The following is a 22,876-nucleotide window of genomic DNA, read 5'->3' as shown; positions in this document are numbered from 1 at the left end:
GTAGCACAAGCAGACTCATTTCTCTGGACTCAGCCCAACCTGGGTTTTTATTTTGGCTAAGCCACATACTATCTGTGCCCTTTGGCAAATGATCAGGAACCTCAGTTTCCTGATCGCTACAACGGCGATAACCGTTGCAGTACAAATGCAGGAGTTGGCAGATGGAGCACGTCTGGGCATGCTGCAGGTGCTCGGTAAAGGCATGATCCCTTGTTAACGATGAGGAGGAAGCTGCAAGAGGACCCAGTCTCTTGTCTAGACTCGGAGTGTCAGGCTGATCTTTGCCTCATTACGGAGACAGCTTGAGTACAAAAAGAAAGAGCTACAAATGATGGCATAATCAGAAATTGTCCTTTGGCACTCTGAGAAGCCAGATTCAAAACGATCCCGAAATCAGCAATTCAGAGTGTTGGCAGCCAAGGCTTTCTAAGAAAAAACGGAAATAAATAAATAAATAAATAAAAAGATAGCAATTTTCTTGACGATAGACACATTGAAGAGGTTCAGTGGAAGTTCTTGCTGAGAACAATAGAAAAACTGAGAGTTCTCAAAACTGAAAACCAGTCAGCGGCAAATGAAGAGATAACCTACGTTTAAAGGCAGAAAGGCTGCATGCTGCGAGTGTGTTTTGAAAAGAAAACTCTGAATACACTTGAGCATGGCACTGCTCTGTCATTTACTCTGAATCTCACCAAACTCTCCCGAAGGAGGGGCGTTTTCAAAAAATGCTGGTGATGTTTCATAAAAATGGAGGCAGGGACTTAGGAGATTCTCTGTTGACCCATGGAACTAAGATGTGATCTTAGGATGCACACAAGCAGCAAGTCTGAGGCTGAACTACCTTTGTAAGTGTTGGAGAGAGAGGAAGTTTAATGTCCAGTTTTGACATACCACATATCAAGTTTTCCACGACCCTAAAATTCCAAACATCCCTAAGGGGCAGGCACATGACCTCAGATCCAAATCTCCTTAATGTGTAGACATTTCACAGAGATCAGAATTCCACAAAATACTAGACCTGTGGCAGCAAAACAACGGCCACCCACAGGAGGCCATGGCTAAGTTCCTGCAGCTTGTGACTGCTGTCACCATACGGGGCGAAAGGAGGTTTGCCAACGTGACAAAGCAAGAAACTTGGAATGAAGAGTTTGTCTTGGATTATCTAGAAGGGTCCAGTCACATCAGAGCAGCCCTTAAAAGGGGAGAACATGGCTCATTTGGGGGGAGGGGGTTAGAGAAATATAGCAGTGTCACAGAGTTGCTAACTCTTAGCTTGAAGAAGGAAGGATGGAGGGGCTCACAGGATTCCAAGGCAGGGCGAGTCAAGGAGATGGATTCTCCCTGCCAACGCCTTGAGATGATCCCAAAGCCATATTTTTATCCACAGAACCTAAGGTGGTAAATAACTATGGCTTTAATATACTAAATGTGTGGTGATTTGATCAGAATGGTGATAGGAACCATCATACGGTATCTCAGGTAAAAATGCAAGACTGTCATGGTAATCTCGAATACCTTCAAAGGCTAGAAAAGGAAAACGGAGAAGATTAAAGCCTGCAAACATTCACATTGCGTTAGCCTGTGATCTTATATCCTGAGTAAAAGTCAGCTTAACACAGAACTTTACAGTTATATTCTTTGAGACATCAAGAAAATTCACAACTTAGACAACTGGTTGTGTACGGGTGATCTCCTGAACCCTGCATTGTGTACTTGTGTGCCACCAAAAACACTGACAATTAAACCAGAGCAACTCTGTCAGAGACTCATGTGGGAAACGATCAGGAAGAAAGCCCAAAAAACACTTGTTTAGTCTAGAAAAGATGATGACATTTCCAATAATGATGGAAATATTTTCCATTGATATTCAGAATTCAAAATTCAAATCCAGTCAATCACTACAGTCACTGCTGAATGGAATAACATATGGGTGTTTCTTGCATTGAAACGAAAAATGACCCTTATAAATTTATCTTTTTATGGTCCATTGACTTATTTCCAAAGGTATCTTGTATGATCCTGAGTTGCTAGCCATGAGCAAGTTTCTGGCAGAAGCCCTTGAAAAGCCAAGACAAACTGTTAAAAGCCACTGCCACCAAGCCCAATGTTGGCACTGCTTCTGTCTGAAGCCAAGGTAAATAAAAGCTGGTTGTCCCACCAAGGTCTAAATACCTTGGTATGACAAAGTTTATCTTCAGTCACTTGTGTCTTTATTTTAAGCTAATCAAAATACCCTCATTAAAAAAAAAAAAGATTCTTCCTTCACTCAAGCTTCCATGAAAGTTCCAAGACTAGGCTTCTTGGATGCAATGGAGACATTTCATTTGAACAACTTTAGTTTCAATTCAACAATTTCAAACCTCTGCAACTATTGGAGCAGAGGTGTCTGAAGCAGCAATATGATTCGTCTGCCTGTCCTCAAAGACGAGCACACCTTTAACCTCCAGCTACTGATTCATTTCAGTCCTCGGAAGAACCAGGTGATGCTTCAAGGAGGATGAGGACTACATAAGCATACTCAGGGGTTACCAAGATAACTGCAATGGAAAAGCCTGCTGAGAGTTCAGCCCACATCTCACCCTCCAGGTATGCAGAAAAACACCTGTGGCTGATTCAGCAGATCGGATGCAAAGTTGCCACCCATGGAAGTTATCTGTACACAGACTGGGTTCGGGAGACACTCGTTCGGTTAACACAGAAACAAGAAACAACAGTTTAATGGACAACTACATTTTCCTATATGCAGAGGTAACCTTAAATATCTTTGGTCTTTCATTTTAATTTGCTGATATAAAGTACTTGAACAAAAACACTGATAAATACCACTATAACTGTATTACTTTTACTTAATGTAAACTTAGCCCTTGATCTCTTTTGCTACTAAAGCTAAACTCCCTATCAGTTTCTAAAATAAATTTATTTTCAAATATGCTCATCATCACTCACAGGCTAACCTATATATTTTAACGGTCTTTGGCATGAAGATACCGATGAGCATTGTCTTGTATGATTTGGCATAAAAATGACACGCAATGTATTAGTACTTACAGCAAATACATCTTTGGAAAAGAAAACAGTTACCATTTGCATATTAGCCCCTGTGGAATGAAATATCATGGAGTAGTAACACCATTACGAGAGATAAGCAATGATCTCTCCATTTTAATTAGTTTTGTATGTAAGAGGCTTGCCTTGCTCAACACAAGTCTTTGTTGCACTATGAATATCTTATTCAGTGAGACCAAATTTATTTTCGGTGAAAAGATTTGTTCTTTCTCTTCAACAAGCAGCTTCAACAATTTGAAAAACACTTTAATACTGTAGAGTTGAAGATTTACTTGCTGAAGAAAAAAGTTACACATGAAACATAAATTTTTGGAACTATCTGCTGGTAATGGAAGCATTACAACCTACATCAAATGCTCTGGTAACAAATAAGATAGTTAAGATCACTAGACTATTTAACTATAACAATCAATATAAATCCTAATGTTCTGAGTTAGTAACTACTTGGATAAACTTCGTATCTACAGATGTTCCTAGTTAATTCAACTTGAGGGAGTTTATAATCATAATTTTACTTTCTACTGAAAATTCTTTGGTAACAAGATTATTACGAAACATTTCATCAGAACAAAATGAAGAGGTAAGAAACATACTGGTAAATAATTAGCCAACAGTTATAGCCTAAACCAATCTATAATAACTATGGGCCTATTCATCAGAAACCACACAGACAAAATATTTTCTCAAGGATTTCAGATCATCTTTTCAGGCAATTAAAAAGGCTACTGGTATTCACATGGTCCAAAATACATCTTTCACAGCTATGATGCATGATATGTTTCAGCCTTAGAGTTTGTTTGCCTTCTCAAAGTTAAAAACAAAATGATCTCCTCATGCTCCTTAAACTGTAGGCACTGATAAAAGTCGGCCCCACATACTTCTACTTTGGAACCACAAAATGCCATACCCTGTCAATTTGCCCATGCTTCCATGAGGCAGCTCAAAAAGTAACAAAATGTTCCCTGAGTACAGGAAAAAAAAATAACACTAGAATACTTTAAAAGGAGGTAGTATAAACAGGAGCTCACAAGGCAGGGTGGCATTTTCCTTGCCTGGGACTGCTCACCTAAAGCTCTGCTCTTCTGTTTTGCCATGCAGCCCACAACTTAGAGGGCCTCCGAAGTTAGCTGTGAAGTGGTTGTTGACACTTCACGTTGGTCTGCTTCTAAAACATTGTTTGGCACAAACTACACAGATCAGAAAAAACATTTTTAAATGTGGTGTCATCAGTAACTGGGCTAGGAGGTGATGCTAAGACATCACCACAACACTCAACACAATTATTTTGGTTTTGGAATACCTTGATGTAATACAATCCTGCCCCCTCTACAAACAAAACATTGCAAGGGGAAACCTAACAGGTTCCTTTTAAAAGTAGACTTAACAGTCATACCCAGAAAATCTGAAAAGAATACTCTTGAGAGGATATGAGGCCCGTTTCTTCACCACAGCTCAGCATCTAGGTAACAGAGTGAGAGGGGGGCCTGTTCCACATGGTTGAGTAAACTATTTGCTGATTTCAAACCAGCAAGAGGATTATTCACTCTGAGAGCTAGTTTGTTTGCTCATTCACAACACTGACACTGAAAGAAAATTAAATGAACCAAATTCTTTAAAGAATTTAAGAAAACATAACTAGAGAGTGTTAGAATTCTGAATGTTTATCCCTGAACAAAAACTGCACTTAAACAAACAAACAACAACAAAAAAACCTCTTTGGTAAGATACTCCATATCAAAAGTATCAGGTTACTGACACATTTCTAGAAACTATTAAGGCAACTTTACGTACTGTTGTCCTAAACAACTTCATGAATATCAAAAAGGTATAAGGCAAAATATTTCATAATAGATTATGGAAGGCACTGTTATTACAATAACTTCAAATTCTGTCAACTATCACATTTATCTTCATTGTTCATATGAAATTTCTTCATCTCTTTAAACCAAACTGGATATTAGAAAAAGAAACCCTTAACCCATTCTCTCTTTAAAAATCCATTTTGTTCATAGGGCTTTATCACTAATAAAAGAAGAGTCGAGGATGATTTGCAACCTGGCAGTGCAGCCTTTGGCAGACTGTCAGGCAAAGAGATGTTAAAAAAAAGGCACAGGTCGAGGCAGGTGGGGTTAGGAAGGTGTCCTGGCCCTTGCCCCAACAGGTACAGTTCAGAATGCACAGGACAAAGCACTCAGATTCTAACACCTATGAAGCAGTATTCTTCCCTAGATGCTTCTGAACGGTTCTGCTTTCAAAAGACTAACAACGTTACTGTTTTTGCTGTTTTGGTCATTCATTAAAATAAATAACTTTTTTCTCTTCTCAGTGGTGGAACAGTCCTCATAGAAGAAGCGGTGAAACTGCCCACACTCTACCGATGCCATGGTTTCTTAAAAATCAGAGCTTCAGATAAACATTCTCACCTACCTATGTGACTCCTTTGTTCACATACATGACACACACAGCACTGAAAACAACACGCTACTAGGAAGTATCATTGGCTACGCAGCTGACATAAACTATAACAACTGAGGTAACGTTCATCTTCAGAGTCTGCCGGCTGGCAAACTGAGGTAGATCATCAGCAAAGGGGCTCTCCCAAGTCTTCCCTTTGCTCCAGTGACGTATTTTATAATCCAGTCAAATATCTTGACTGTCCTTTCACATTGCTGACATTGAAACATTCAAAGAGCGTAAATTGCAAACTTAAAAAAAAAAACATTCAAAAAAAGCCTGAAATACCCAATAAGACATTGAAGGTTTTCACAAAAGGCTTTTGGCTTCCTGTTCATTGTCCTTCGAACAGACTTAAGATGAGACCCCTGAGCGAGGGCCTCTAGACGGGGCAATCTTTGTCAAAGCATAGCATGGCGGGTGAAGGCTGCGCAACGGAAGCTGGGGTCGGCTCCGCAGCAGATGGCACTGCAGGGTCTTCACACTTGCTCGTTGTTGGGTTGTCCCCAGAATCACTGCCAGTGAGGGAACTGGAGGTTGGGGGTGTGGAACTGATGACGGACGACAGGTGTATTTCATCACTGGACTCATGGGAGAACCTTCCAGAATCCCCAGTCTCATGGCTACCTTCACTATTTGCTGAATGCTCAGTATCCACCGTCCCACTAAAGGGTCTTGGGAAGCTGGCTGTTTGGTGTGGGGAGCTGGGAGAGTCTTCACCACCAATGAGCACAGTAGTGCCTGGCTGGTAAAAGCAGACGGCTTGAGTAAATCTTCTTTGAGGCTAGGCAAAAACAGATCAGAGCAATGAAATGGTGAACTCTTCTGGTTTATGGACAACGGGCATTGTGAGGGATGCACTTGGCTGGGGCTGGGCCAGGCCAAAGCCAGAAGCCAGGAATTCAATTCAGTCTCGTGGGTGTGGAGAGCAAAAGCCCAGCTATTGAGTTATCATCACTGTCTTCCAGGGTCTGCCGAACATCTGCTCATGCCGGAGTGATTCTAATGTTACCTGCTATCCCTGTCCTTTCCAACTGCCACCCCTCCCCAGCTCAGAGGACAACTCCTACTGTCCTTTCAGTGGTCATCTTCTTTGCCTCTCTCTGCCACCCTGTCTTTCAAATATACAAATCTTTACAAACAATAGAAAATCAAAACATAAATTTATATTTCTTCTCCAGTTCATATGTCATCATGTATGGTGTAGGTAATTGGTCAGTTTGGTTACATGAGTTGAAAGCCACTCCCTTTCCCACCCTAGGGAACCTTATTTGCCCAAGAAGCACTTCCTGTTACCTGGGACCTGGGGACAGCATCTGGCAACCACTTTCCTTTGCAAGCTCCTAAGAATCCTGGGATGCAGATGTAGCAGCTGGAAGGTCAATCTGATACACCTTTGCCTTCCTAGACCACTATATCCCTGAATATGGCCCATGTGTGTCTGTGAATTCTTCACCGTTTAAATAAAACCTTATCATTGTGTATGCTATATCAGTGCCTGTGTTTAAAACGTTTTTTAAGTGAGAGGCAAGAACCTAGGAATAAATACTAGGCCCAAACCCAGCAAATAACAATAGTTTGCCAAGGATTTTTCCTAGTTGGATAAATTACCTGCTCAACTTTTTTCTTCTTAGAGTCTTGAAAGAGAAACCATTTTTTCTTAGAGTTGCTTTTAACTATAGGACCGTAACTGTTAATTATCAGGTCGGTTCCTCCCTGGACAAAATATAAGAGGGAAATATAAGAGGGAAAAATATGTAAGTACCTTGATATTTGAGATTTCAGCTTATCTTCAGTAGTATAATTTTTTTAAGTCGAAGCAAAAAAAGTTCACAAACGTTGCTATTCTATTTTTTACACAGGCAGCATACAATATACTCAGGTTATCAAAAAGATATAATGGGTATATTGTTAAGACAACACACACATGCACACAAGGGTGCTTCAAAAAGCTTATGGAAAATGAAACTAAAAGATTAGTTTGTTATAAAAAGCTTTCGAAGTATACACATATTTTGAACACTACACAATTCCCATCAACACACTCAGATGTTGCTGAAGTATCTGGAAGTAAAGTCTAATGATTACACAATTTAGAGGGGAGTGCAAACAAAAGTAAATGATATTGGAGTGTCCCTTTATGGCACTGGGCTGCCACTTCCTTTGACTTTTCCTGATGCTCCAACCTCAGAAACCTCTTCCTATAACACCATTCCTTTCCTGAAGGTCCCCACCATTTTTTTTTAGTTCCCTTTCTTAGGAGAGCTGTTTAGGACTTGGCAACGCACCAGAGAGAACACTGTGTGCCACATGAAGTAAGCATGAACAGCAGGACCATGTAATCTCTGACACCTAGGAGACCAGACTATTAGCACAAGTTACAAGCAGGAGAGCCTTTTCAGGAGCAAGAGGTCAGCTGGACACGCAAGGCCAGAATGAGGGGACCATCTTACTGTACTGGCTTGATTCTAAGTCCCTCCAATCAGAACTCATCAGCATTTCTGCAGCCCAGCTCTCTCCTACCAAATGCATGAAACTTTCCTAAACCTCTGAAGGAAGAGGCAAACTCCTGATTCCCTGCCAGACAGAGGTATAGAACCACAGCAAAGTAGCAACAATCATTTCTTAAACTTCTCTGCATGTTTGAAAAGACTGTCATGGGCTAACATATACTTAACACATGATGTTAGAAGGGTATCAACTCCTAGGCAAACCCAAGGGAAGAGATAGAGGTCTCCGGCTTTTTATTCTCTTTGACTTGAAGCTTTCTATTCCTTTCTGCCTCCTTTCAACTTAGAGTCTTCCCCTTTTCCCATGTCTAACCCCTATTCAGCTTCTCCCTTATCCTTTCTCATATGTACTTCCGTATAAGTACTAACAGAATTACAGTATATTTCCATGATGATTTATGCTTATTTAAAGTTTAGGTTCTAATTTTTACATTAATTTGAAATAAGCTGAGTGGCCTAATTTGTATGAGAAAGTAAAAGCTAAATTAGGTAGCAAACAATCACAACAGAAAACCACAATGTAAACAGCAAGGAAATTCAATTCACAATTATTTGCCTAAAATATATATATGATATTGTGCTAGATATAAGATTTCATGTGCTGAATGACACTACATTTAATTTTGTTGTAGTATAATGGATAAAGCTGCCACCTGAGATGCAGGCATCCTATATTGGCATGGCCTGGCTGTTCTACTTCTGATCCTGCTTTCTGCTGATGTACCCAACAAAAATAGTAGAAGATGGCTCAAATGTGTGGCCCCCTGCCATCCATATGGACATTCTAGTTTGGCCTGGCCAAATCCCAGCTGTAATGGCTGTTTGGGGAGTGAATTGTGAATTGGCAGATGCAAGACCTCTCTCTCTCTCTGTGTAACTCTTTTTTAAATAAATAAGTAAATCTTTATGACTTTTTTTAATTAAAAAAATAAGCATCTTAGTCTTTGCAGAGTATATATGGTCAAAGTCTTATTTTCTTTTTAAATATCTCACACATACACACACACACAATGCACTAAGTATCCTCAGTTTAACTGGGTGGCAACAGGAAAACAGGCTGTGGCTTGGCCTGGGTCGTACTGTGCTGACACATGATTTATAGCACACTGGTTATAGGGAGCTATTGTAATAAAGCATAGTATCTAATGTTGCAATGTGACTAAAAATAATTTCAAGTTGGCACCCATAATGCTGACCACTATACTGGCAAAGACACGAAGTAACATCTCCAATGACATTTCTTCTCTATAGCCAAATTCCCTGGGTTATAAAAGGATCTTCAGGTATCTATTTAGATGCTATTTTTAAAACTCAGTAATACCTGGGATGTTCTGGTGATAAATTCAGTTCAACAACTCAAACTAAGTGTAAAATGGATTAATGAAGGATTGTCCACCCAGTAAGTGCAAGGAAGCTCATCATAATGCATAAAGACAATGATGGTCTTGTTTAAGACATTTTAGCCTCACTGAATCCTACCATTCTTTCACGCCTCATTCTTTTATCAGTCTGTATCATCTTCCTTGCAAATATTTTAGGTAAGGAAGGAAAAGAAAAATGAGTGTTTTATTTAATTTTCTATTTTGTTTGCATCTCATAAAGGGGACTATGCACACAGCACACTGAACATGTTAAGTTTCTGGTAAGAACATTTACACATGAAGGTCACACAAATAGAGAGAAGAGTTATGCAGCCAATTACTGTCTGGGCTCAGGGTACCTTGGCATCAAGGAAGCCGTTGGGCATGATCATTGGCAGTAAAGAGTCTTCATTTTCAGCAGCTCTTTCATGGTTCTTTGTCACGTCAGTCCTGCTCGCTGAAGAGGCAATGGTGCGAGGGATCTGCTGGGGTCCGTTCTGTGCTGTCTTAGAAGAGGCTGATTTTCTGAAAAGAGCCACAAGTGCAGAAATTCCTCTAATGTCACAGAAGACAGAGGCAAATATGCCCAATGTAGCCTAAATCATAACTTTGCAAACAACAAAGTTCTTAAATACACATTTCTCAAATATCTTTAATAAGTATCAGAATTTAACTCCAACTCACTGAGATGAACTTAAGATTTGAATATACTTTGTTTTGTCTTAATATCTGCCTGTGCGGTTATTTTCCACACTTAATTAAAATCTTAAGTTTCCAAGTGTTACTATTTATTGTGACATACTGACAATTTTGCACAGAAATTATGACCTTTTTATTTTATATTTCTGCCTTTAGGCCTGTAGCCTGCTACACATCAACCTAACAATGTACTTGCTAACTAATGATAGTAATTTTATCATAGCACTTATGTAGAATTCAGGCATCATTAAAACAACATGCATGAATACTACAAAATTCTTAAAATGAGCAACACAAAAAATAAAGTCACTTTAATACTTATAAACATGTTAGAAGCTGAACTCAATCATTGATGTTTTCCAAGTATGAACAAATAGCAATGGTGAAAAAAAAATCTATGTAAATTGAGCCGGTCTAGTGATGGGACAACCCAAACATGCCTTGAGGTGTTTTCAATTGACTCAGGCATTTCACATACTGTTAGTTAAATATAAAATACTCTAGACAATAAAGCATCCTCGCATCAACAAATATATCAGGTTGTTACTTAAAAAAAAATAACCAAACATGAACTCTGTGTTTCCAAAAAACCCAATAGAAATGAGGAATCCAGGTCCTCATTCAAAAATATTTTATTAGCACAACTTTTTTTTTTTCAAATGGCAAGAAAACTCTCTTCAAAATGACCACATTTCTATAGCTACAAAAACTGAAGCAGCAATACAATTGAAGTGGATAGTCCTGGTTACCCTATGAGACACATGGTTTCATTGTTTCCTGAGGTTACTGTAGTGTAGTTTCTTTTTAAAACCACCTTAACACCCCTAGAAATGAAACACACACCTGGCTTTACTTCGGTATATCAAGATGAGAACACAGACCAGGATGCAGGTCAGGGCTATGCCAACACCCACAGCAATGCCAGTCATTGATTTCTGGTCCAGATGGTAATAGCCTGAATAAACTGTAAGGGAAAATAAAGTACATGGACTCAGAATGAATCAGAAAAAAATACATGCTGTGATTTTCAGGCAGACATTTGCTTTACAATAGTTCCTCTTCATCTCACAGAAGTTTTGACATCAGCAAAGCAAAATTAATCTTTTAGCAGGTTGGTTTCTCTTCCAACACTGAAGATTTTAAATAGGAGTCAGGGCAAGTGTTGTGGTGCCATGGGTTAACCTGCCACATGGGAGCCAGCATGCCATATCTTGGCTCCTCCACTTTTGATTCAGCTTCCTGGAGTGCACCTGGGACACAGCAGGTGACAGCTTGGGTACTTGGGTCCTTCATAAGCATGGCTTTTCTGACTCCTGGTTTTGGGCAGACCCACTAGCAGCTGTTGAAGGCATTTAGGGAGTAAACCAGTAGACAGATGACTTCTTTCTCTGGTGTGTAAATAAATCTTAAAACTATAAAATAATATTAGATATCATCGTATATCAAATACGACCAACACATAATTTATAACACCAAACAGCATGAAATTCAGGTGTTTCCCAGTAGACCTAAGACAGCATTCATATCATGTTGCCTAAAAAGCAGAAGTGCAGGTGGAAGATTAGCTTTCTGTCTGCACAGATAAGCACATGGCTTGTCAAACTTGGATGTGCATATGAATCACTAGGGGTTCTGATCAGCTCTGAGGTGGGACCCCGAATTCTGCAATGGAACAAGCCCTCCGATGATGCCCATGCTGCTGGTCCCTAGACCCCTTTCAAGCAGCACAGGATTTGGGAAGCAGAAGAGCCTGTTTCTCCACCTTCCCTGACTTAGCAGCTACTGTCTTCTGTTTTTAACTCTGACTGCCCTGCTCTCTCTTCCTCCGTTTGCACGCACACTCTGCACTGAATGAGTCTCCTCTGCGGTGTGAAGAGCCCTTAATCCTGGACCAAGTGCAGGTGTTCTTTCTTCCCTTCTCCAAAGAAAAAGGGGGCCCCTAAGTAACCCCGGGGGCAAAGGCTTCCTCCATGGCGGGAAAGCAGCACTGTGTGAAAGGCAGGTGGTTCTTTCAACATCATTTTCCAGGATCTTGACTGTGACGCAGTAGGTGAAGTCCCTGCCTATCATGTCCTCTACTAGTTCAAGGCCTGGCTGCTACACTTGCAAACCAGCTCTTTGTTACATGCCTGGAAAAGTAGCAGAAGGAGGCACAAGTGTTTGGGCCCCTGCCACCCATGTGGGAAACTCAGATAGAGGTCTTAGGCTCCTGGCTTCAGCCTGGCCCAGCCACAGCTCTTGTGGCCACACTGGGAATAAACCATCAGATGGATGTTTTTTTTCCTGTTACTCCTTCTTTTTTTTTTTTTTTTAAAGATTTTATTATTATTGGAAAGCCGGATATACAGAGAGGAGGAGAGACAGAGAGGAAGATCTTCCATCCAATGTTTCACTCCCCAAGTGAGCCGCAATGGGCCGGTACGCGCCAATCCGGTGCCGGGAACCAGGAACCTCTTCCGGGTCTCCCACGCGGGTGCAGGGTCCCAAAGCTTTGGGCCATCCTTGACTGCTTTCCCAGACCACAAGCAGGGAGCTGGATGGGAAGTGGAGCTGCCGGGATTAGAACCGGTGCCCATATGGGATCCCGGGGCTTTCAAGGTGAGGACTTTAGCCGCTAGGCCACGCCGCCGGGCCCTGTTACTCTGTCTTTCAAATAAAATCTTTTAGAAGATTCCTTTCCAATTGCCTTTATGGGGAAAAACATCTCTCTCTGGACAGGCTGTTGGGCTTTGATGAAAATTCCTAATGAAAACCAAGCTCTTCTCAACTGGAGTCTCACAGCCAGCATGGCTGGCTGTTTCCATGAAACCCACTTGGCCTCAGCCCACGGGTGGTGCAGCTTGTTCGTCTTGTTGGCTGCACAGTAGGGATAAAGTAAGTGGGAACACAGGAGTCTGGGAAGTGCAGGTAATTCTGTGATAATTTCACATCCTCTGCAAGTACTGACAGGATTCACAGCATCCCATAACATCAGAACCCCATCAGCAACCATGTAAGGATTTACTCAAGACCATGTCTCTGTGTAAAAGGAACCATTTCACAGATGACACTTTTATCTGGAGGTGTAGTGTATTGTTTGGCTTATTGTTGGCAGGACTACCAAGGAGCATTCCTGTTTGGGAACCAATACTGCTTGAAGGGTCTCTCTGCTCTTGCTTCGTCACTGCACTGAAATATTCTTACAAAAGATTTTCACTCTAAGAATTAATTCTAGTATTCAGAAAGCAGATGTGGCAGAAAATCAACAGGTACTTGTTCCAGCACTGCCTCCCATGGCAGTTTCATCTCTTTCTGACTCAAGGTACCCTCACAGTTGCCTTGAAGGCATCACCTTCAGGCCAGAGCCCGCTGCCAGAGCACACCTGCTAGAAGATAGCGCATTATGCAAGTGAAATACTGCATGACCTCAGAGCTGGGGTCATGCTACAAAGGCTACCTATGCAGGTCACACAGTAGGGGGCAGCCAAACCTCCCAAAGCAAGGCCAGCAGCTCCAACAGCACTTGTTTTCACGCTCTCGGGTTTCAGCTTGTCTTGGACAGAGTTTGAGCTACTTGAGTGCACACCTGCTAGACAATCTAAGTAACTCCCTATTTAGAATCTGAAGTCTTTCCACTGTGATTATGTTCTTAAGCAGATGCACTAAAAAACAAAGAGGTATTGTGACACAGTACAAAGAACTGGGAGGAAGAACATTTCAATTTCTTCACCAAGAGAGATACATTTCAGGTTTTCATCTTATCATCAGAATATATTTAAGTTTTAAAAAATGCTTCACAAAAAGCCACCAATAACAGAAACACAAAGTCTTCTGGTACATTTAAATTTTCCAAGTGGTGGGTCTTCAGTGTGACATCCTCAGAAAAAGGGGGGCTGGGAAAAAGAAAACAGTTCATTCTGATTCTCCCAACAGCACTCTCAAAGCATTTTCCAAATACTAAGGAGAGTTGACTGTATCGATGTTCACTCTGTGGATTGTTTCGATCTCAATTAACGTGATTACTTCAATCTACTGCCTATGACAGACATCTGAGTCTTCAACCACATTAGAAATTTCACAAGCAAGGAAGTGTAACAGGCTCAGTGGCATGTGGATGAAAACTTGGCATGCTATCAATTAAGCAATACGTGACTTGGAGCCCATTACCGGACTGTACTTTCCTCATGGGGGCAATAGCTTCCTCCCCATTTAATTGTTCTAAGGTTTAAATTATCACTGGCAAGTGTCTGACCCAAGTGTATACACTTGATACAAGTAACTTCCCAATCTCACCTCTGACTCTTTTTCTCCTCCTTCTGAGGTGCACATTATTTTTAAAGTTTATCTGAAGGGCAGAGTTACAGAGGGGGAGGGAGGGGAGAGAGGTAAGGGAGAGAAGAAAGGAGGGAGGCAGACAGAACAGCAAGAGGGATTCACTGATTCAAAATTTTCCAGCTCCCGGCGGCGTGGCCTAGCGGCTAAAGTCCTCACCTTGAAAGCCCCGGATCCCACATGGGCACCGGTTCTAATCCCGGCAGCTCCACTTCCCATCCAGCTCCCTGCTTGTGGCCTGGGAAAGCAGTCAAGGACGGCCCAAAGCTTTGGGACCCTGTACCCGCGTGGGAGACCCGGAAGAGGTTCCTGGTTCCCGGCTTCTGATCGGCGCGCACTGGCCGTTGCGGCTCACTTGGGGAGTGAAACATTGGACGGAAGATCTTCCTCTCTGTCTCTTCTCCTCTCTGTATATCTGACTTTGTAATAAAGTGAATAAATCTTTAAAAAAATTTTTTTTTTCCAGCTGCTAGAACTGCTGTAATGGCAGGGACTGGGCCAGACTAAAGTCAGGAGCCTGTACCACATGGGTGGCACAGACCCCAAGGATTTGGGCCATGCTCCACTGCCTTCTCAGGCACACAGCAGGCAGCTGGAAAGTAACTGGCGTAGAACCTGATTATGTGCTGTGGTACTGCCACTGCCTAGAACTGAGCCTGGCATGCAGGACCACAGAGAAAGAATTTGTTTAATAAATGAGTATGTTCCTACCACAGGTAGTACAACTTATTTGGAACACTGACAGGATAGAGTCTCCTTCTAACTTTTCAACGTGGTTCTCTAATAAGAAATCAGGTATGCTACATTGCTCAAACTTCCTTAATTGTGAAACTAATTTTTTTTTAAAAGGGGCATATTTGCAGTCAGGAAATATACCAAGAGCAAAGCTCAGAAATGACTGAGATGGAGTATGACTTATTTCCTATTTGAAAATAAGCCAGTTCGGGCCTTGGGTTTGGGGGCAAGTGCCGCTCCTCACAGTGTGGCGGCTGTGGGGCGTGCCCCTGCCTGGTCGGACCCAATGCTGGGGGCTCACGCCAAAGACACTGCCACAAGGCAGTGAACGAGTCCTCGGCCTCCCCCAGGACCCAAGAGAGCTCTTTCCTCAGGGTAAGTGCACCATGAGGGAACTTGGGAACTGGGTTAAAATTCCTAGCTCCGCTCAGCTACTAATATCTTGCGGCTGGGTGAGTTTGGGTGGGGTTTGGGCCTTGGGTTTGGGGGCAAGTGCCGCTCCTCACAGTGTGGCGGCTGTGGGGGGTGCCCCTGCCAGGTCGGACCCAATGCTGGGGGCTCACGCCAAAGACACTGCTGCAAGGCAGTGAACGAGTCCTCGGCCTCCCCCAGGGCTGCCAGTGCACCATGTGATGCCAGGCTTTGCCTGCTGGCCACCCGGCGGCAAACTCTGGGGTTTTTTAAGATGTGTTTGCTGCCTGGGGACACCCATGACTAAGTCCAATTTTAGTGTAGGTGAGTAATGAATCTTGGGTGATTCCTAGTGACAGGGTCATGGAAGTTTTAGGCATGCGTGGGGACTGAGACCTGATGGTTTGGCAGGAAGTACCCAGGAGACAATTATGGTTAGTTAGATACACCAACCCAATTTGGAATACAGAAATGGCCTGTTTGCCTAGAACATCACTGATCGTCACACACTAGCCCACGCCAATGTTATGGATGGGGGCCTCTTTGGCAGTGATGGGTACCATTACCCAACTGTTTGGTGGAGTGGTGGAGTGGTCACATCTGGCAGGGTCAAAACTCTATCCAGCACGCGAGAGAACTTGGTCTGGGAGTAGACTCTATGGGGTTGTGTGGGCCCAACCCTGTGGAAATACAAGTTCCCCCTGGTTAGCTCGCAAGCTGGGGTTGGGATGGACTAAGCTAGATGTGACCATGCCACCTGCCATCACACACGGGTGCAGGAACCCAAAACAGTCAGCACAGGTCAAGGCAGCAGCACCTGAAAGTGCATCCTTTAACAGGATGTGGGGTGGGCCGTGCTGCCACTGGAAGGGGACAGAATGGGCAGGGCTGAGCAAACCTTAACTCACAAGAAACAACAGAAATCAGGTTGGAGCACAGGTCATGCCAAGTAGGTCCTTGTACCTACTGATCTGCGTTAAGACAGGGATGCTAAGCCACAGCATCTAAGGGGACAGGACAAGAGAGGGGCTCTACCAAGTTGAATCAGAGCAACCACTGGCCTTCACAAGATCTAAGGCTGGGAATAGGCCCAGTTGGGCAGCTAAGGGGATACTCTAGCTGGGTTGAGTTTCCCACCAATGAGCGCATGGGCTGTAAATGGGGCTGCGTTCCGATCAGGATACGAGTGTAATCCCACTTGGCACAAGTGTGGACTGGGAATGGAAGCACCAAGCCGGGCCAGACTCCAACACCATCTGGTGCTCTGCAGGACCAGGGGAAGTGTATGACAGACTAGGCTAGGTCTCAGCCCTTACTGAACCATGTGTAAGCCGTATGGGGGTATGGAAGAGCCATGGCTGGGTTGAAACATCCAACAATAAGAACCAGATTGGGTTGAAGAACATTCAGGAAACACCACTGTTCCTGCTAGGACAGGAGGTGAACTGAACAGGGCTGGCTCATGGACCCACTGGCATGTGCGAAACCTGGCACTGGGAGAGTTTCTGATGGAGGAGCCTGGGCAACTCCTCTGGCAGGACACAGTCCCTGCAGGTAAGTGCAAGAAGCACAATAGGAAACAGCCCAGAACAGGCTATGGAAATTATCCCACTGGTATACACATGGCATGGATTGGGGGCAGACCAGGCTGAACCCATTCACATCACCCGCTGGTGAGTCCGAGCGCCAGAACAGAGTGTGGGTCGAGCCAGGTTCGGTTGCAACACATACTAGTACACAATAAGGAATGCCAAGGTGAGATGAGCCATACCAGATGTGGTTGCAGTGCCCAAACAGCACATGTGATAATCAGGGGGAGGAGGCAAAGCTGACAGGGGAATGTGGGCTCCCCTGCTGGACAACTACTTCCATGGGAAAGCGTGAGTCGGGATGGGGGCAGATCAGAATAGGCAGGGCTGTTACACCTGTGGGCCTCATGTGGGCTAGATAAGGGAAGGGCCACGGTGGGCTGACTGTTCCGACTGGTGCAAGCAAAAACTAGAGTGGGTGAGGGTTGGTTGGGCTAGCTGCAGTACTAGCTGGCAGAGGCTGGCACTTGGAGCTAATTCTGTCAAGTCAAATGCCAGAACTACCTGGAGAGTGCATAATCTGGGAGTGAGTGTGGCCTAGAAGGGAAATAGTGGGCACCTCCTCCGGGGCTACCACTCTCATTGGACAGCAAGAACACCAGGACAGGGGCAGGAGTGGCTGTACAGAAGGGCACCTGCCAGTAGGTGTGTGGGCTGGATAGTAGGTTGGTTGGGTTGAGTTGGGCTTCAATACCCATCGACACGTGTGAGAGCTAAACAGGATGTGGGACAGACTTGACAAGCCTGCAGTGCATACTGGCAAGCATGGGAACCAGGGTAGGGGGCAGAACTGGTGGGGTTATGGGGAGTCGCCCCAACCAGGCTGCAGCTCCAACCGGTTTGCGTGAGGACCGAGTATGAAGTGGGCAGGATCGAACTGGACTACAACACCCATTGGTTCACGAGGAAGACAGGACTGGAAACAGAACAAACCCAGCAATCCCAACGACCAGCATGAGCATAAGCTGATTGGTGTGACGGACGGTGTTGGACTCTGTACTAGCAAACTCGCACAAGAATCAGGCCTGGGATCATCTCAGATGAAGTTTCTTTGGAGATCCCTCCAACTGAACTGCTGATCTTAGAACCCCAACCATGAAGAGACTGTCAGCCAGTGGATTCTGAATAGGGTTCATTGCGATTGGAACTGAGAGATTGGCAGCAATCCAGAGCTGATGAACTATCAAAACTGTATGAGCAGGACCCTTGGAGCGCACCTCCCGTTGGGGATCTGGGATGGGTGGGAGGTTGGGTGGGGCTTTTCCCTTTGTTTTTTTCCCTGACCCCAGATACAGGGTAAAATGATATTGATGTGGAAACAATGGTATTACCCACTTTACCTGTAGCCCTTGACACTTTGTTCCCTCATCAACTAAGTAAGATTATTAAAAAATAATAATAAAAAAAAGCCGCCCCCCAAAAATAAATAGCTGACAAGTTTCTTCAAAAAAAAAAGAAAAAAAAAAACAAGTCTGAGTACTTTGTGTTGATCTACTGCATACCAGGCAGGTAAAGGCTGCAGGTTCTGACCCATGCTTCCTATTTCTGCTCAACCCTAGCCTCATGTCCCATTTTAGTCACAAGTGTCTTAAACTCACCAAAAACATTTTAAAAATATTTTGAGCCATAAAACATATTACTGCATTTGTTACTAGTTTTTAATGAAATATGTACATAATTATGTATAAGAACACAGAAAATATTAACAAGCATGTAAGAGGAGTTCACATCTTCTCTTTTCTTTTTCTTCTATTTCCTTATGTATATTACCTTCTGAAAACATGCCATGATCAGACATATAATTTTACTTTTTTGCTACTGTAAATGCCATGTTGTAGTCTTTGCTTTTCATTCAAACATGGGTGAGTCAAATCCTTTATATTTCTTTCTCTCTCAAAAAGTAAACACAATTGCTTTTTACTTATACTGTTCATTTGTTCTCTTTGAATCGCCAGCTTAAGCTATGAAAAACGGTTCTCTACATTTAACAAAGGACAAAAGCTATTCAATGAGACTGTGCGAAAATTACACCAAGCAGCACCTAGATTACTTTTTCCTGTGCATCACTACAGAAAGGCTGACACAAATATAAAAACCTGCAATTATAGTCCATTTCACTACTGAGCCATCAATGAGGCAAAATGCTGTTTTCTGAGCTCTGTCTCAAATATATAAATGACAACATGTAAAAAAAAAAAGGCCGCAACAAAATACTGTTTCCTTTCATGCAGGTAAAAATGAAGACCTTAAGTGTATGTGTTCATATGACACAAATTCTTTATTAGTAACAGTTAAGACACTTCCTTTATTGGCACTGTGCCAATAAATAAGTTTGGAATTGAATAATTAAACAAAATTTTACATTTTAAGATTGCTGCAGCAGACTCCAAAGGCCCTCTGAAGGACCCTTCCATCTGTTTACACCCTTGGGCAGCCTACTCTGTAATGATTCTGGGACTTGGCCATATGACTTGCTCAGCTACAAGGTTACATTAGCAAACATGACACAGAGGTTTAGAAACCTTTGTACATGGGGCTTCTTCCCTTTTCCTGATTCTGAATGCCTCTCCTGCAGTTTCCAGGCTACTCAAGCCCTATCAAAACTACGAGACGGCTGCAGCCTCATGAGAGAGGAAAAGAACTGCTCACACGATTCCAGCCCAAACTGCCAATTCAAGGAAATGGAAGAGAGCAAAATGACTGTGTCAAGTTTCAGAGTGCTTAGGGAGTAACAGTTGACACAACTATAAAATTGTGCTGCTGCTAAGTACTTCCTGCTTTCAAGTATCTTCAGTAACCAAGAAATCATGACTCAGTGGGGCTTCTGCTTAAACACAAATATATGGACCTGGCCTTAACTCCTCACCTTGCATGCACTGGGATCCCATATGGGTGCCAGTGCGTATCCTGGCTGCTTCCATTTCCCTTCCAGCTCCCTGCTTATGGCCTGGGAAAATAGTGGAGGATGGCCCAAAGCCTGGGGACCCTGCACCTGCATGGGAGACCTAGAACAGGTTCCTGGCTCCTGGCTTCTGGCTCCGGATTGGCTCAGCTCTGGTCATTAACGGCCACTTGGTGAGTAAACCAGCAAATGTAAGATCTCTATATTTCTTTATTTCTGTAAATCTGACTTTGCAATAAAAAATAAAATCTTAATTTTTTTAAAAATGTAGGGCCTGGCGCAGTAGCCTAACAGCTGAGTCTTCACCTTAAACATGCCAGGATCCCATACAGGCACTGGTTTGTATCCTGGCAGCCTCACTTCCCATCCAGCTCCCTACTTGTGGCCTGGAAAAGCAGTCGAGAACAGCCGAAAGCCTTGGGACCCTGTACCCATGTGGGAGACCCAGCAGAGGCTGCTGGCTTCGAATTGGCTCAGCTGCAGCCCTCGTGGCCACTTGAGGAGTGAATCATTGGAAGGGAGATCTTCCTCTCTGTCTCTCCCCTTCTCTGTATATCTGACTTTCGAATAAAAATAAATAAATCTTTAAAAATAAATTTTAAAAAACCCCACAAAGATACAACTATCTCAACTCCAGCTAAGAGCAGGCATGGTGGCACAGGTGAAACTGCCAACTGGCATACCCTCATTCCACACTGGAGTGCAAACTCGACTCTCAGCTACTCTGCTTCAGATTCTGCTTCCTGTGAATGCATCTGGGAAGGCAGTGGATGATGGCCCAAGGACTTGAGTCCCTACCATGCAAGTGGGAGATCTAATGTAGTTCTTGGCTCTTGGCTCTTATGGCATTTGGGGAATAAACTAGCAGTTAAAAGATCTTTCTTTGTTCTTCTGCTTTCAAACAAATCTTAAAAAAAAAAATCTTCAGTAAAGTTACCATTTGCTTGTTTTACAATTTTGCAAAGAGTTTTACGTTATGGGGCCCGGCGGCGTGGCCTAGCGGCTAAAGTCCTCGCCTTGAAAGCCCCGGGATCCCATATGGGCGCCGGTTCTAATCCCGGCAGCTCCACTTCCCATCCAGCTCCCTGCTTGTGGCCTGGGAAAGCAGTTGAGGACAGCCCAAAGCTTTGGGACACTGCACCTGCGTGGGAGACCCGGAAGAGGTTCCTGGTTCCGGGCATCGGATTGGCGCGTACCGGCCCGTTGCGGCTCACTTGGGGAGTGAAACATCGGATGGAAGATCTTCCTCTCTGTCTCTCCTCCTCTCTGTATATCCGGCTTTCCAATAATAATAAAAAATCTTAAAAAAAAAGTTTTACGTTATGAACACATAAATGTCTCTAAAGTTAATCTTCTTTATGTGGTAAATATTCTCCTTGAAAGGCAAAGTATATGCAACATGCCATTACTACACTGTGACCAGAATATGCAAGTGGCCAACAAATCTCCTTCTTGGAAGCCTTTTATGCTTTTAACTGCTTGACAGACAATTCTCTTCCCAGCACACATGTCTGATCTAAGGAAGTGCCATAAGAATGCTTTTCTGTTCCTGTGGTGGTCCATCCCAGAACAGACTCATGGAATGGGTCCATATAAATGATTTGTGAGTTTTAAAAATGTTCTAATACTGAATGCAGTCCCTACGAACACTGGAGTTTTAGGATCCAGTTTCTTTAATTGAAAGTTAAGTCATGTTAACAATTTAAGCCTAATTCATCGTCTTGTGCATCAGTGGATAGTGACACTCACAGCAGGCCACTGCTTTGGCTGTGGGTCATTTCAGTAGCAGTTCAAAGGTCTTCCTCAAACCAGGTATTTTCCAGTATTTCTTCCTCTAGCATAAGGCTCATCACTGCCAGAAACCTAGTAAGTACCCACAATTCTCTCCCTCATTGCCTTTCTTCATACAGTATCAGGCTCTGTTAGCTTCATCTCCTTCATTCTTTCACTCTCTTCTTTCCATCTCCATCCTCATCTTCCCTGGCGTAGCTTTATCAACTCTCTCCTAGATTACGACAATTATCTTCTGCCCAACAAGCCTTCAACAGCCCTCTTGTCCTCACTCCTCGGGCAAACCTCTTCTGACTACAGGGAAAGTGGCCTTTCTGAAATAGGAGCCATTCTTTTCAAGTTTTATGTTTTTATTTTATTTCTTTAAGAGATAAGGAGAGAGGAAAAGAGAAATGTTTAGGGAGAGCTCCCATTTGCTATGTAACTCCCCAAATGTTCATTAACAAGCAGGTCTGGGCCAGGAGCCAGGAACTCAATCCAGGTCTCTCATGTTGGTGCCAGGAGTCCATCAGGCCCCTCAGTCTGTCTTACAAGGAAGCTGGAATGAGGTGCTGAGTCAGGACTCAAACCCAGACACTCTAACATGGGATGTCTTCAGCTCTGTGCTAAATTACTGTCACCTGAAATGGGAATCATTCTGAAAACAGGTCAGTATCCCGTACATAAAAATATAAATTCAAAACAATCTCTACACCCACTTTCCCTTTGTTTCCTTATTGCTAACAATCTAACTTTTCATCCTCCTGGGTCACCTGGGATCCTAATTACCTTCTTGGTGAAGGACCTGCCATTCCTCTGCAATCCAGGCCTTCTGGGATGCATACAGGATAGTGTAGTGTGTCACAACCGTCTCTGGGCCCTCAGGGGGTTGCCAAGAACCCAGAGCAGTGTCATCTTCAATGGGTGTCATCTTCACTCCCACGGGTGAGGCTGCTGGTGCTGATATGAGCAAATATACTGTATTACTGGTGTAAAATGATTGATAAACACACCTATACCTGGCTGGCAGACTGACAGAAACAGTTTGGAAAACCAGAAAAACCTAAT

The 22,876-nt window shown here is 43.3% G+C and overlaps 1 protein-coding gene across 5 annotated transcripts in view; it reads right to left on the bottom strand.

Moving 5' to 3' along the window:
- PRTG (protogenin) overlaps positions 1-22,876 on the bottom strand; it is a 165,567-nt gene that overhangs the window by 46,762 nt on the left and 95,929 nt on the right. For 2 of the 5 annotated variants that reach the window (XM_058665818.1, XM_058665821.1), the window contains 5 exons: positions 22,598-22,768; positions 10,934-11,054; positions 9,751-9,916; positions 7,132-7,236; positions 5,359-6,304 (listed from right to left, as the gene is read on the bottom strand). In XM_058665818.1, coding sequence (XP_058521801.1) covers positions 5,903-6,304; positions 7,132-7,236; positions 9,751-9,916; positions 10,934-11,054; positions 22,598-22,768 — 965 coding nt within the window. In that variant the 3' untranslated portion in view covers positions 5,359-5,902. Of the gene's footprint in view, positions 1-5,358; positions 6,305-7,131; positions 7,237-9,750; positions 9,917-10,933; positions 11,055-22,597; positions 22,769-22,876 lie in introns of those variants that run through there. The other 3 variants (XM_058665819.1, XM_058665822.1, XM_058665820.1) reach the window with 2 other exon arrangements.

The sequence above is a fragment of the Ochotona princeps genome, chromosome 6, assembly GCF_030435755.1.
Source record: "Ochotona princeps isolate mOchPri1 chromosome 6, mOchPri1.hap1, whole genome shotgun sequence".
NCBI classification, from domain to species: Eukaryota; Metazoa; Chordata; class Mammalia; order Lagomorpha; family Ochotonidae; genus Ochotona; species Ochotona princeps.
The sequence above is the reverse complement of the archived record's forward strand: the minus strand, read 5'-3'. Positions and strand labels throughout refer to the sequence as shown.